The sequence below is a fragment of the Echeneis naucrates genome, chromosome 3, assembly GCF_900963305.1.
Source record: "Echeneis naucrates chromosome 3, fEcheNa1.1, whole genome shotgun sequence".
Lineage (NCBI taxonomy): Eukaryota > Metazoa > Chordata > Actinopteri > Carangiformes > Echeneidae > Echeneis > Echeneis naucrates.
This window is the reverse complement of record NC_042513.1, coordinates 7285182-7299684: the sequence shown is the minus strand read 5'-3', so window position 1 is coordinate 7299684 and position 14503 is coordinate 7285182. Positions and strand designations below refer to the sequence as shown.

General features: G+C 38.3%; 1 protein-coding gene across 1 annotated transcript; it reads right to left on the bottom strand.

Moving 5' to 3' along the window:
- Window positions 1-949: 949 nt before the first annotated feature.
- On the bottom strand, window positions 950-13586 carry tgfbrap1 (transforming growth factor, beta receptor associated protein 1). Its single transcript, XM_029499085.1, has 13 exons — window positions 13317-13586; window positions 11430-12145; window positions 10915-11109; window positions 9693-9847; window positions 9424-9506; window positions 8307-8487; window positions 8029-8189; window positions 7467-7524; window positions 7226-7369; window positions 6183-6326; window positions 5079-5238; window positions 4321-4787; window positions 950-3787 (listed from the first exon to the last, which is right to left on the bottom strand). The coding sequence occupies exons 2-13, from the start codon at window positions 12124-12126 to the stop codon at window positions 3599-3601; spliced, it is 2634 nt and encodes an 877-aa protein (XP_029354945.1). The 5' UTR covers window positions 12127-12145; window positions 13317-13586; the 3' UTR covers window positions 950-3598.
- Window positions 13587-14503: the final 917 nt, after the last annotated feature.

The following is a 14503-nucleotide window of genomic DNA, read 5'->3' as shown; positions in this document are numbered from 1 at the left end:
TTATTGTTTATTCATAAACAATAAAGCACATGTTTTTATTTGTTTGATTTTTTTATTGATAAAGAATAGAACACTGATGTTTAGTTGTTTTATTCATAATTAATAAAACACCGCTTTTCATTAATCTTATTGTTGATGAATAAACAATAAAACAAATGAAAAGAAGGAGAGTGGCTGTCTGTCTGGTCATTTGTCTCCCCTTATTGCTCCCAAATCTTGCATGGTTGGAAAATATGACCTCTCTGGCTGTCCCTTCTACCCATTTTTCAGTCCCAAATTAAATTATTTCTGAATAAAAACAGCCAACAGTCAGAAAACGATCTGGTCAAACTTCAGTAATTACCTCACTTGGATCTCCTCTGTGTCGGCCATGACGCAACAGGCGCGGTGTCTTTCTTTTCTTTCAACTATTTTCTCGATTCATTATTATTATTGTTGTTACTATTATTATTTCCCTGGCTGGCATTTGTGCGTCTGCCCCGGACCCCTGACTGGCGCTACATGGGACCCAAACACCGCCCGGAGCGGCAACACCCAGAAATGTCCAAATGGTAATCAGGAAGACCTCTGGCTGATGGTCGGCCGTTTCCACGGCAACCACAGCAGCAGGGCGCGCTGCAGACTTGACGCGAGATTTACTTAAATACTTTATATAAAATAGAAAGAAAACAAAATTTAGTCAACCACAGACATAAATGGCCAGCAATTAAAAAAAACGAAAACATAAACAACAGCACTGACAGTGTAGATAATGGCTCTTTGCAAATCTTTCTTAAAATTAAAAACATTACATTTCTGTTAATGACTTGGGACAGAAAAAAAAAATATAGCTCAGCTAAACTAATTAAATGAAGGTCTTCAAAATGGATTTTATAATGCTACATTTCACCTGTACACGGTACATGGCTCTGAAATGCAAATGAAACTCCAAAAGTTGATACTATACAGTTTCATGTTTATTAAAATGGGATGGGTTCACAGGTTTTACACTCCATCCACATTGGCATTGATTAAGAAAGCAACAAACAAGTACAAATGCAGTATATACATAACAGTATACATATATTTATAAAATGCAATAAGATTTTTTTCCCCACACAAATGTACTGTACTTTTTAAAATTATTATTACTTGAGGTCATTGTTAGGAGGATTCGTAAGCAAGCTACACATTAATTGTTAAGACAGAAAGATGCTCTGCATAAGCTGTGAATTTCTGTCATGGAAAGCGAGACAACCAACACTATTTACAATATTCAGATATCCATGTTAGAAAAATAGTCCCATGTTTGCACAAAGTCCCCAGCAGAAATGTTTTTGTTACAGAAGGCTAGCATCAACAGCACAGGCGCCAGAGAAACAAGGAAACCCAACAACAGTGATGCCATTTAATCCATTGAACATTAAATAAAAGTAAATTTACGAGGGACACAGTATTTGTTAGTGTGAAAAAGTTACAGTTCTTACGTATTTGATGTAGGAATATGGACCAAATTTAAGAATTTGGATGAATATCTTACCAAATTTGTTGTGTGTAAATCCTAAATCTTAAAATGTGGATTGGTATTTTCAGTGCTCCCCCTCAAAGCATTCCATCCATTGAGCATTTTAGGAACGTGTCCCTGATTTAAACTGTTCACACAATTAGCTACACAAACACATTATTCACTTGCTATGAGAAATTTCTGCCTGGGAGAAAAATTTAAGGTTCAAAGTGCCGTTCATTGTTATCTGACAGAGTGACTATATTTGGAAAGTGCTTAGAAAACACAAAACAAAAAACAGAGCAGTGCTGCTTGCTGACAAGTTGGCAAAGAATTATAGGGCTTTACTATGATGAAACAGGGCAGACTTTCAATCCTGTGTGAGGTGTCGGGATTAAAAGGTTAAAACCATAACCCAAGCACTGAGGCAGTCAGTATGAAAGCAAATGAGTATGATGTTGCATGTTCTAGGGCCATCAAAAACTTGGATTAAACATTTCTTTGTCCTGTCACAATTAACTACATGAAGAGAAAAAAAAAGGGGTTGTGAACAGAGCAGCATCATGCATCCTAAGAAAACATTACTTTCATGAGGAGCGTGACAAAAATGCATTCTCATTCACATGAAGTATTTCATACTGTCACATCATGTCTGGGTCTGCTAGAATTTCATTGTTTCTTGGAAAATGAGTAAATGACTAAAGCACTTCCTTTCAGCAAGACCAGTCACAACCAGGTTGATATTGTTTCTACCAAATTATTGAAACAAGATATATTCAGGTCACTGCACAGAATAATAGTAAAGAACAATTAAATTAATTCCCATAATGCTCCACCTGTAATTCATTGCAATCTTACTACATAATACTGCCATCCTGTGGTGACCAGCTTTTTTACACCTTAAACATAGACTGATCATCCCCCCCACCGCCACCAAAAAAAAAGTCTCACTCGCAGTACCAATGGAGATAAAATATCAATATTCTATTGCCTGCTTTAAAAAGGACAATTTATTCATCTTTTTGTAACAAATTACCTTTTCCCCCCAACAGAAGGAGAAGGGGGAAATAGTAAATGTTTTCAGGGCTTAAATTCAACACTATGTTCACAAGCCAAACAGACTAAATGGACCCATGATGGGTGGGGGTCTGTTAGTTTCCCTCTTTATGTATTTATTCTAAATCAGACAAAACTCCTGAAGCTTGAGTTCACATTTACACACTTCACATTCACTGAGCTCTAACATATGCTCCGCCTATAACTGAGCCAAAACATTTAACATATCAATAACAATTTGATTTGAGTATGTTTTATTTGATTCCTGATGCAGTTTTAGTCTTTAGTTACACCTAATCAGTAAGTAACCTCAATAATAGGACATTTAAATGTCCCAAGTTTGTTTTTAATTGCTGCTACTAAGTCACTAACTGACTGTTTCTAACATAAATTGCCTTTACGATTGAAGGGAGAATGAAGCAGTAGTGAGACCAGATCTTATAAACAGATATAAGACTGTTTTTTCCCCTCAACACAAACGATTCACATTAAAACCAAACATTGCAGTGACCAAGTTAAGTAACTCGTGCTTATGAAATGCAACAGAGTATAATATGGTGTGTTGTGCAGCCTAAGCGCGCACATATATATATATATATATATATATATATATTTTTTTTTTTTTTTTAATTTATTTATTTTTTTTCTCCAAATTTAGGTTGAAAACTGTAGGAACAAAGACAAGCACAGACTTAGTATTCAACCCACAGAGAAAGACAAGAGCCTGTGTTTAATTAATTCTCAGTTTAAATGGATTAAAGGGCAGGGTGACTTAGCTGTTTTTTTACTCTGTAAAAACTTGCAGTGTGAAAATGTAATATAACTGCAGCACAGAAATAAATAGCTGAAATCACATGTTTCTCCCTCTCTCACTCACTCACAGAAACACACACACAAAAACACACCTACACACTTTTCTTTGTGTTTCTATTAACTCCATCATAGATGGATGTGGTCTGTGCTTCGTTTTACCCCCGCAGTTCTCAGCCATCTCAGCAGGTCCTACTTTATTATGATACCTCTGATCACAGATCACGTTATAGTTTTAATTTTCAAGTCTCATGTATGGTTACTGCTATTAGTTAATTGTCTCTTAGTGGGAGAGTCTTTTACTCTCTGGGCAACACAGTGAGTATGGACAGGTATTCCACCTGGGAGAGACACCACATCAGGCTCACTGAAGGTGTTGTGGCACAGGTGGCATCCTTTCTTCTCGGACACAAAGATGGGTTTTTTACGCTCTTTCAACTGGAGGGAAAAAAGTACAGGATAAAGAGTTATCTTGAGCTAAAGCAGGAATAGACGTTAAGATAACATCCTTCTTGTTAAAATCTCATGACATGGAGTAATTAATTATATACTTTCACTGTTTACAGAAGAAATTCCCTTTGATATGCAGACCATATCATATTACACCCAAATTTGTGTTAACCTTTTGATATATACAAAATTTGCAAAATGTATAATAAAAAAAAAAAAAAAAAAAAAAAAAAAAGGTCCATCCAGTCTGCAAATTCATGTCTGGTCATATTTCAATCATTAATATCAATAACATAACAGGAACTCCATATTTTTGTTAGTTGTTCATTACTGAATCTGTTCATTCAGGATTTCTCTATCTACTGGAGAAATACTGTTGCGTTAAGAACTTCATAGCCAAGAGTTTGTAATCTAGCAAATAATGATCCTGTACTCAAGCCTTTCAAACATCACATTAAAAAAAAAAAAAATTAAATAATAAAACTAATTTGCTGAATAGTATTATGATATGCTTTTCTTACCCTATCATGCAGCAGTTGAAGGTTTTCCGAGTGGGCTAGCCCAAGAGCAATCTGGGAGGTGCGGCAAGCATGCATACTGGCCCTCACAGCTCGACCCAGAAAGGGCCGGAGTAGCTGCAGTGACCAGTCACCAGGGAGCATACGAAGGACACGAGCTGCATCAAACACTTCGCCATGTCGATTTAAGAGATCTACCGCTGCCATCTTCAGATCTCCATTGCCACCCCCTCCTGCTGTCTGAGAGTTTCCAGGCAGGTTCCCATCGAGATAGACCCCCAAGAGCAGGTGAAACAGCTGCTGTCGGTAAGATGATTCCCGACAAGAAGAGGCCCATATACAGAAGGCCTCAGCAGAAGCAAAGTCTTTAAGCTCGTGGACCAATATGTGCAGGGCTTTATCATGCTCCTCCAGTTTTCCAAGTACTGTTGCACGCTCTAGCAGCAGTTGTTCACAGTTCTCCATCTTACCTGAACAGAGCAGAAGAGGAAACAACAGTCCAAAGCTGCACCACAATCAAAGAATATAGAACATCTCACAATGAAAGATTTCTGAATAACCTTTTAACCTAAAACAGCAGTCTCCCACCATTATTAAGTTGCTGTATTATGACAAGGAAAACAACATAAACTAACTTCTAAATAGCTTCTTTAAAATCTTAAGGTGTTTTTGCTGAACATAACATTCATATAAATTTACACAAAACACTAATAACCCTGTTAAAATAGTCAAGCGTAGTAATCTTCAGACATATGTCTCACCTAAAAGAAACTGTACACGGTATAGATTGGACTCCCTGAGCATAGCTTGAAGTTTCTCTCTTGCTTTGGTTAACTTCTCTTCATCTGTTGGTGACTCTGTCAGCAGTAACAAGACTCTTTCCAGGTACAGCACAGCCAAGTGTGTGTGGAATTTCTCCTTCTGCATCCACAGACACCAAAAAACAACAACAAAAAAACAAAACAAACCTAACTTAAATACATTTTACTTTGCTGAAAAAAAAGTGCTTGAAAAAACAGAAAATGAAATATTGTGTGTGTCTGTCTATATATATATATATATATATATATATATATATATATATCTCCTGCTTCAACTGAAACACTTTCATGTTTAGAATGTGATCAATAGCGAGACTCCTGCAGTTCGCATAATTATATCTATGATAATAATGCACTAAAGCACTTTGGAGAACTTACACTGCAGGGAACTGCTTTTATTGATGCTCGTTACCCTGTAGAGAGTTTAGTGTTTGAATAAGCCACAACACATTTGGGTTTTCCTGGCCCAAAATGAGGCTGATTATGTGTGCACGTATACAATGCAAACAAAGCATTAAATATATTTTTTTCTGTTATTGCCTAGGTGGCTGATCCTTTTGAATAGACACAGCTCTTAGGTGTAATTTAGAAGGAAGTATAACATGTCTCATTAAGCAGCAGTGGCATTGTAATTCTCCATACATGAAAAAGCTGCATATTGCTGGATGAAGTAGAGATTTTGTGATATATATTCAACAGTACTTGAAAAGATCAAGAATGGTTGGATCAGCTGCAGAAACTAAGCTGCTGTGGTTGTTTCACTCTCGGGACCCTTCTCTTAACTGTAACCAATTACAAAATACTTCTGCAAATGACTGAAAGTAGAACTTATCCCCCACAGCATATAGTAGTGTTTCATGCTGTGCATCATAAAACGTTTCCTCTCCCCTCTGTGTATGTGTTATGATTGCCACTGTTCATTTCCAATTGCGCTGAAATTTATTTTACTCCTTATAGCAACAACTCATGTTGGTCTGGCGGTAGGTTCATTTTGGGCATGGGGAACTATCAACTGGCAGAAACATAAATCTCACAATGTCGTACCTGTAATCTTCTCTCCAGCACCAGGTGTTCCAAGTAGAGAAGCAGAGCATTGCCATGCTTTCCCAGGTAAGTGATGACATCATCAGCCTTCAAGTGTGGCTGGTACTTACTGATGGGCCTCTTGGTAAAGATGTGGATGCCTATCTGGAAACAAAAAAGAACAATGATTACTATTGCAGCTCACTAATTCATGTACTTTATCAGAAAATTATGAAGTGAAGGAGGAAGCACAACACAAGATAGTAGTAACCCATGGTGTAACGAGAAAACATACTGCAAACAGCCAGCACATCAAGTCCATCTGCTTTTGCAATTCGAGCCACACACACACAGAAGCAAATCAATACAAACTATTTTCTTTTTTTATTTATTCAAGAACTGAAGAAATGGGTCGTAAGGACTGGACAGTGATAGATCACATCTCTCCAGCCAGCCTGCCTGTTTTGTTCAAGTCTATTCAATCATATAATTTGAATTGTAGAGAACTGTTGATATGTGCAGCACAGTGGCATAGTGGTTAAATCTGTCACCCCACAATAAGAAGGTCGTGGGTTTAGTTCCTGACCTGGGGGACTGAACCTGCCTGTACTGAGTTTGCATGTTCTCCCTGTGCCTGTATGGGTTTCCTCCCACCGTCCAAAGGCATGCATGTTTAGGTTAATTAGTGACTCTAAATTGTCTGTACGTCTGAGTGTGAATGGTTGTTTGTCTGTCTGTCTTTGTGTTGGCCATGTGATGGACTGGTGGCCTGTCCAGGGTGTACCCCGCCCTCTCTCAATGTAAGCTGGGATTGGCTCCAGCACCCCCCGTGGACCGGAAACAGATAAGTGGAAGAAGATAAGTGAATGACTGAGAACTGTTAATTCCAAATGAAAAACCTACTGTCATTAGTTAGTAAAATTAATTATTTGCATTTAGATTAAATTAAAAGTAAAGATGGAACTAATTTCCATTGTTGCTCAACAAGTTTAAAAATCAAGTTACTTGGCAGCAAAATATTTAATTGACAGTACAGTAAAATCCTTAAAGTACGGTTAACCTACATTGGGATCCTTCTGCAAGGCCCAATTGGCATACTTCCATACAAGGTCCACATTGGAGCAGGAACAGAGAAAGTCCACAATGTACTCATAAAGGTCAGATCGTGTGGAGTCTTGCAGATCCCCATCTACCACTTGAATCCACAACTGTCACAAACATAAAGAGGAAGGGTTTAATTGCTAAAGTTTATGTTTGAGCTGTTCATTTTTATAGCAATCAATAAACTATCATAGGTACATATACCTGAAGTGCTGCTGAATCCTGGCCATTGCAGTGATAGAGCAACCCAAGTGCAAAATATCTAATAGCGAGAAAGAGAAAAATGTAGTGAATATATCCTGTTTCTCAAGGTTAAAGTTTTTGTACAACATAATTACAATGGACTGAATAAATGGAATAAATGGTCATTGAGGCATTCATATTTGGCATTTAATGGCAAAAGTCAAAGGGAGAGAAAAAAAAAAAAGATAATTATGCATCCAACAAAGCCTCATCACCCTAATAGGATAGAATTTTTTGTGGTAATTAATTTATGCTGATTCCCACAGCGCTCAGTGTTGAGCGTGTTAATTTTTTCCCCTAATTATTGGAGATTTAACCACGATCTGACTACATAGAAGCTACAGATCTACTCTAACCACACTTCATAAAGCAGTTAAACATGACATTGGCTGTATTGAAACATGCAGTTTCAAAATGTGAGGATGTCGTATCACATTAAATGTATTTATATTTCTACTTGAGATTTTCATGTGATTTTCTCTTAAATAACAACACATATTTAGAAAAAAAAAAATGTACATACTTGTGATATTTTTCCAGCCATGGGACACTGTCCGCCAGCTGGCAGAAATTGTCTGAAGCTAACAGGTCTAGAAGGCTGTCATGATCCTGTTCAGCATACAGCTTCAACAGTGCAGTATCCACATCCTCTTTACAGCCGTTTGCCACCTCTGTGCTCCGAACCTGTGTGTGGAGATAAAGACATAATATCTTTAAAACACACACAAGGTTACAATGAACTTATGACATGAAAACTAACAACAAAATTAAATGTTAGTGAATCTGTTTCAATCCATTTACCTCTCCCAAATAACTGATTAGAAATTTTTTGCACCGTAGCACTTTTTCTTGGTCACCCTGTGCCAGGTGGTTGAGATCTGCAAACTCGTGGAGAGGAGGGTGGCAGCGTGTAAATGAAGATGAAGCTGGCAGCAGTAGTGGATACAAAGATATGAGCTCCCTCACATCCAGCTGACCCTTCCTGGTTAAACAGTGATGAAGTCACAAAACACTACTGATGAGCAAGGTAATTAAGTGCACACCACAACTCATGACTCTCTCCATGGATTTGAAAGAAAATGTTTACAATTCCCCTCCTCCTATGGCAAAGGTTTCAAACAGGAAAATATATAAGCCACTAAGGCAAGCAGGATGTGATTGGCACGTTATTGCATCGGCTTATATTTGCTTAATAATAACCATCAGACAATGGCCATTCCGCCTATATCTGTCAATTCTTAGAACCAATTACAAGAAAAGCCTGCAGATTCCTTGACAAAATGCCCAACCTCGACACCATATTCCAACTTACTGAAAAGAAGACGAAATGTCCATGGTCTGGAAAGTTCAAATATGTAGTAGTAATAGCAGTAGAGTAAATATGCTCCATATTTATTGACAAAGAGTAAAATTTTATTTCATTTATGTGGAATTGGTGCACAATTTAGCAATACATTTCAAATGTTTCTATGAAATAAGGTTGTTTATTTGTCAGTTGTGAAAACTGCCAGAATTTCCATGATGGGGGTATTGTTAGTTTTGAGTAGGACAGGATTATATATCTTACTTGTCTTGGGTTAAAAAAAAAAAAAGACATTTAACATGACATGTTTTATTTTGGGTATGCAATACTTAACACACATAATTTTAAGTTTTGTGTTGTATGTCTGCAATTGCCAATATTTGTATCAGTAATTAGCCTAATTAATTGTAAAATATCAGCATATCAGATATCTGCAAAAAAAAAAAAATTGTATCATGCTTCCCTGGTAGCCACTAATGTTGTGCAAAGTGCAGTTAGTGGAGAAACAGGGCAACCAATGTGGTCAAGTAACCAAAATCGGTTTGAAATTAGGAGGCAAAGCTCCTGAAGTCATAAAAAAAAAAAAGTTGGTGTTCTCCAAAAAGACTCACTCACCTGAAAAGTTCTTTTGCTTCCAGAAACTGAAGCTGGCCAAAGTGGATGAAACCTGCCTGCTGGAGGATTCTTTTGTGCAAAATCTGTAAATGAAGACAATGACAAGATATGAGACAAGTGTGTTTTTATGTTTAGAGAAATACTTTGAATACTTTGACTCAGTACAGATTGCCATCAAGGTAAAGTTAGGTAAAGTGCCAAAGTACTTTGTTGACTAACATCTGAAACACAAAAGCCTAAACAAGCCTAAACAATATAATATTTGTTACCTGGAACTTGTCTTTGGGAATATTTTTCTGTGCTCCCTCTGTGAGGGTGAGTGCCTCCTCTACTCTGTGACTGGCCAGTAAATCTTGTATTTGCCTCTCAAGTGGCAGGGGTACCAGGACATACACTGCTTTAGTAGAAGCCAGAATGACCTTCCCTGGGGGGGGGGGGGGGGGGGGGGGGGGGGGGAGAGAACCACACACACACACGTCAGAACTCTGAAACAGCCAGAAATATGCGCAGTGATATCACAAGTAGCGTGTTGACAGACAACAAAATACTTGATTTTTATACTCTTACTTACACAACAACCTTTAACCAGCTTCACATGCACCTATTATGCTATATGCCTATATTGTGATTGTAGATGAAGCAGAGGTGATAAACAGCATGTTGAAACCTTCTGACAGTTTCAGCTCAGAGCTTTCTGAACATCCATTAGACCAGTTTATGTTACCCTTACAATTTACTGTGTGCCTCAAAACAGAATTCAACATCTTTCATTTATTTGTTTTCTCAAAGCACTTTAGAGTCACTGCTATTACCCACATTATTCTAAAAAGGTTTCTCCAGCAACCTAATGCACCAACTCTTTAAACGCTTGGATAATTTCATAACAGAGGCATGTTTTCCATGAAGTAAAAACATTTCGTCACATCATTAGTCTCGTGGTCAAGTTTGAAATAAAAAAAAAATTTGAAGTGTACAGTTTGAAGGTAGTCAGCATATCAAACCTCTATAGCCCGCTACTCATCTCTGCTTGTGTCTGTTAGCCACTGGCATAAGTCATCTTAATGTCAATTTTTATGCTGCTCGTTTTTGGACTGCACTATGTGGCATGATGTGAAATACAAATAAATAAATGCTGCCGCATCATCTTCAGATTTTTTTCCACTTTTCCTAACTGTAATGAATTCAGAAATATTAAAAGGAGGCTAACTCAGATATAAAAATGATATAACTGACAATTAGTTGATTTAGGTTTGAGTAGATCTGCAGGGGAGGACACCTGGTAGGATCTAGCAGTGAGCTTGTTGACCTTTGTAGCCATTAAAACAATATATATATATAAAAAATATATATAAAAAAAAAAAACCCTAACAAACAAACAAACAAACAAAAAAAAAAAAACATACATCATTCCCAATTACATGATTATTCTTCCACTGATTGCTTTTGGTAAATAAGTTCTTTAAGTAGACAACATAGCTTGTTTGAAGATACCTTCAAAGTCTTGCAAAATGTGTCCATCCCTGAATGAAAGGGTCTGTTTTAGCTGTTGGTCCAGCATGCTGTGAATGGTGATGAAGCTTTCATCTAAGGCCACCACGTACGGAAAACAAACAGCTGCACCAATCACGCTCTCTGACCAGTTGACGGGGGCCCGCTGAGATACCCCCTCTGCATTAGCAAACATTCCTGCAGAGACAATTTCCGACAATTGGTGAAACGTCCACCAATGAAACGCTGTGAAAATTTGATGCACCTTAATGACTGTTTAACAAAACAAAGACTGTTAAAAACCAGCATAGACCAAACACAAGTGCATAAATCCATTGACATTAACATAAACTCAGATTGGATGCATTAACATGCCACGGATTACAAAAAGTGGCACAAATCGATGTATGGGTTTTTTTGAGGAAACAACTGATATTAGCTCGAATCTGTTACTTAGGTTTCAAAGTAATGGTAAAACTATTGAAAGACCTGAAAGTCCTGTTTTTGTATTGACTTACCCAGACCACCAGGTGCTGCTAAGAGAAACTCCTCCCTACTGATCCTTTTCACAATAGGTCTCCTCTCTTCACTGTTGTAAGGGAAGAGGTCTTGGAAAGCTCCTGTGCTGTAGTTCAGGATCATATATTGTGTAGCAAGGGCCAGGCACAAAAAGTAACCATCGACACTGAGGGCACAAGGCTGCTCAGGGGTGGTCACCTCTTTGACGAGCTGGACTCTGTCCTCATACACCATGTAAATCTGTACTGTCCGGCGCTTGGAGGAGAGTATGCCCATTTCAACACAGAATGGATCAACATTCACCGGGTTCTCATTAATGCAGAACGCTGTCACACCCCTGATCTTGGCTCCACCTCCGGCTGCAGAGGGCACTGTCTCCAAGGTCTCCATGTCAACAAGGAACAAGATTCCATCGCAAAGCACAATCAGACGCTCTAAAGCAGAGGCAGCCCGCAGCTCAGCCACTGGTTTCTTGAGGCCGAGGTATTTCTGAAGTTTCTTCTGGGCGGAATAGCTCAGTTTCCCTTTGGAGGAAGTGACCTCATCCAGCAGAAAGTGGTGGATGAAGCAGTCATTAGTGCCCACATACAAGCGCTTTCCACAGCATTCAATGCACTCGATGTTGATGCGAGCTTTGTCACCCATGAGGAGATCTCGCTCCACAGCGGGGACTAGCTCAAAAGCCTTCACACTCATCTCAGCCAAGGCATCTACTCTATATGAGACAAAGCAGAAATGCATCAACAAAGCTGCAGGGAGACTAATCAATACAAGAGTATAAAGAGTGAGAGTGTATAAAACACAATACATAATTAATTCACTGGCAATATCACAGGATACTGAGGCATTGGCAAGTCTTTCATTCACTACAAACTCTAAATCCACTCTGCTTTTAGAAATCTCAGACTTTTTGTTTTTATCTCTTTTGCTCCCATGTGTGAGCCTATAAAATGATCGCGTTAGTTTCCATTTTTAAAAAAAATCTCTCGTCTTCCATTTCATAGATGACAGCATTGATTACCTTATTCATTCACAATGAGATTTGGATGGACTAACACATCTAAAAACAAGACTGCTTGGCACCAGTATGCACTAAATCTCGTTGCATTTATAGTGTCTTGAAGCTGAGTAGGTTCTTTTTTTCCCCCTCCTCATTATGAATGTGTGCAAAGGCCCCTATCTCTAGTTCGTTAACAATATCTAAACATTTAATACAAGGTTTAAACGTCAATATAAAGACAGCTTTACGTCATACGCTTTAATAATAAATTTGCAACCAAGTATAATCCCTGTGGACACCCGTGAGCTGAAGCTGGTGTATTATTCACTGATAATGTAGTCATAAAACAAAATATAGACTCAGAAGCGAATAACTTCTGTCTATATATCTGTGAAATTATATTGTTTTATGGCTCATTTATCAATTGTTTACATATATTTTTTATAGTTGCTAACTGGGGCAGCGTAAACACTTAGCAGGGTACTTTTGGGAGGCTCTCGCATTAGACGCAGCTCTGCCGGTAATAGCTAATGACGTTAAGGCTAACTAGCTAACCAAGCCCATAAAACCCGAGCATAACAACACCCCCAGATTAACTGATTCACATCTGATGTCTGAAGCTGGCAGAAATTGTAAAAAAATTAACTGTTCATGTGATGAAGTCGTGGTAGGTTTTGGATTATTTAGGTGGCTCCTCCTGGCCCCAGTGTACTGAGCTAGCTAACGTTAGCTTGCAAACGCTGTTGTTCATTGATCGCAACCTTGGCAAGCTAATTTAACATTTTCGGAATGGATAAAATAAGAGCTGGTTGATATGAACAAACAAGCCGTATTGCCGTATTTCGGTCACACTACGACACATGCGGGAAAAGCATTACATTCTTACCCAGACTGGCCTCTCCTGAGATGATGCTTTGCGCAGTCGCCTCTTGCCCAGTTTCACCGGGAGCTGTTAGCTCACCGACAGCGATGGACAGCGCTCTGGACGACCGGCCTGAAGATCACGGACAGGGAGGGAGGGAGGCTCACCACTCCGTAAACAGTGCCCCGGAGAACTACTGTCGATGCAGCACTGTTCCCATGCTGCCTGGGCCGGCACCGCACCGACAGGCAGACAGGCAGGTCCCACAGCTTCAATGGCAGCGCTGGGTCCTTCCTCGTGCCGGACCAAACACCGCCCATTTGAACTGAACTCTGGCTGCAGCTGAGACAGGGCTGCGTTCAAGACTCTGCAGCAAGAAGGGACGTTGTTCCCAGTTTGTTAACTGTTAGAACTGGCCTTTTGACGTTACACTGCTCGTACGTGTAGTACAATTTACCACTTAACTAAGTAGTCTTAAATCTAGATTATGACTATGCCTAGTGGAATGAATATAAAGCAGGATACTGAAACATAAAATAACAGATCTTATAACCCTCTTTCTTTATAACCTCTAAATTTAAGATAGTATAAATAAATGTGTTATTTAGCGTTCATGAAGTTAATAATGTGTTATATACATTATAACCACAGTCAGGCAGTCTCACTGACTCCCAAAAAACGATTTCTGTCTATTATTAAAGCTTAAACTGGACTGGTGAGTGTCACAATACAAGCTCAATTTACTTTTTTTCAGTCACAAAAGTCATGAAATAAGAGATGACACCACCACAATGATACAGAAGCAAACGATGATTGACAAAGATGTATTACTGAAATCAAGAAACTGAAAATAAAATGAAAATGTGTGCTTAAAAGCTTGTTGTCTGTGAATTTGCTGTAATTTAGATAAAAATGTAAGGAAAATTTGTGAAATTCTGTTGTTAGATGTGATCTTAATATTTGATACCATCAATTGTAAAAGTATTGGTATGACTCAGTAATAATGAAATGTATACTATTTGAGATTTTGATCACAGGTTAATGGTGAATTCAGGCCAAAAACCACCAAAAACCTCACAGTGACCTCTGTGAGGTCACTGTTTGGCTACTGTTTGGCTACTGTTTGTTTCCTGTTTGAGAGAAATGAGAGAAATTAAAGCACATTTTGGTAGTCCAGTTTAATTTTTTTAATCATGTATTGGATTTATTGA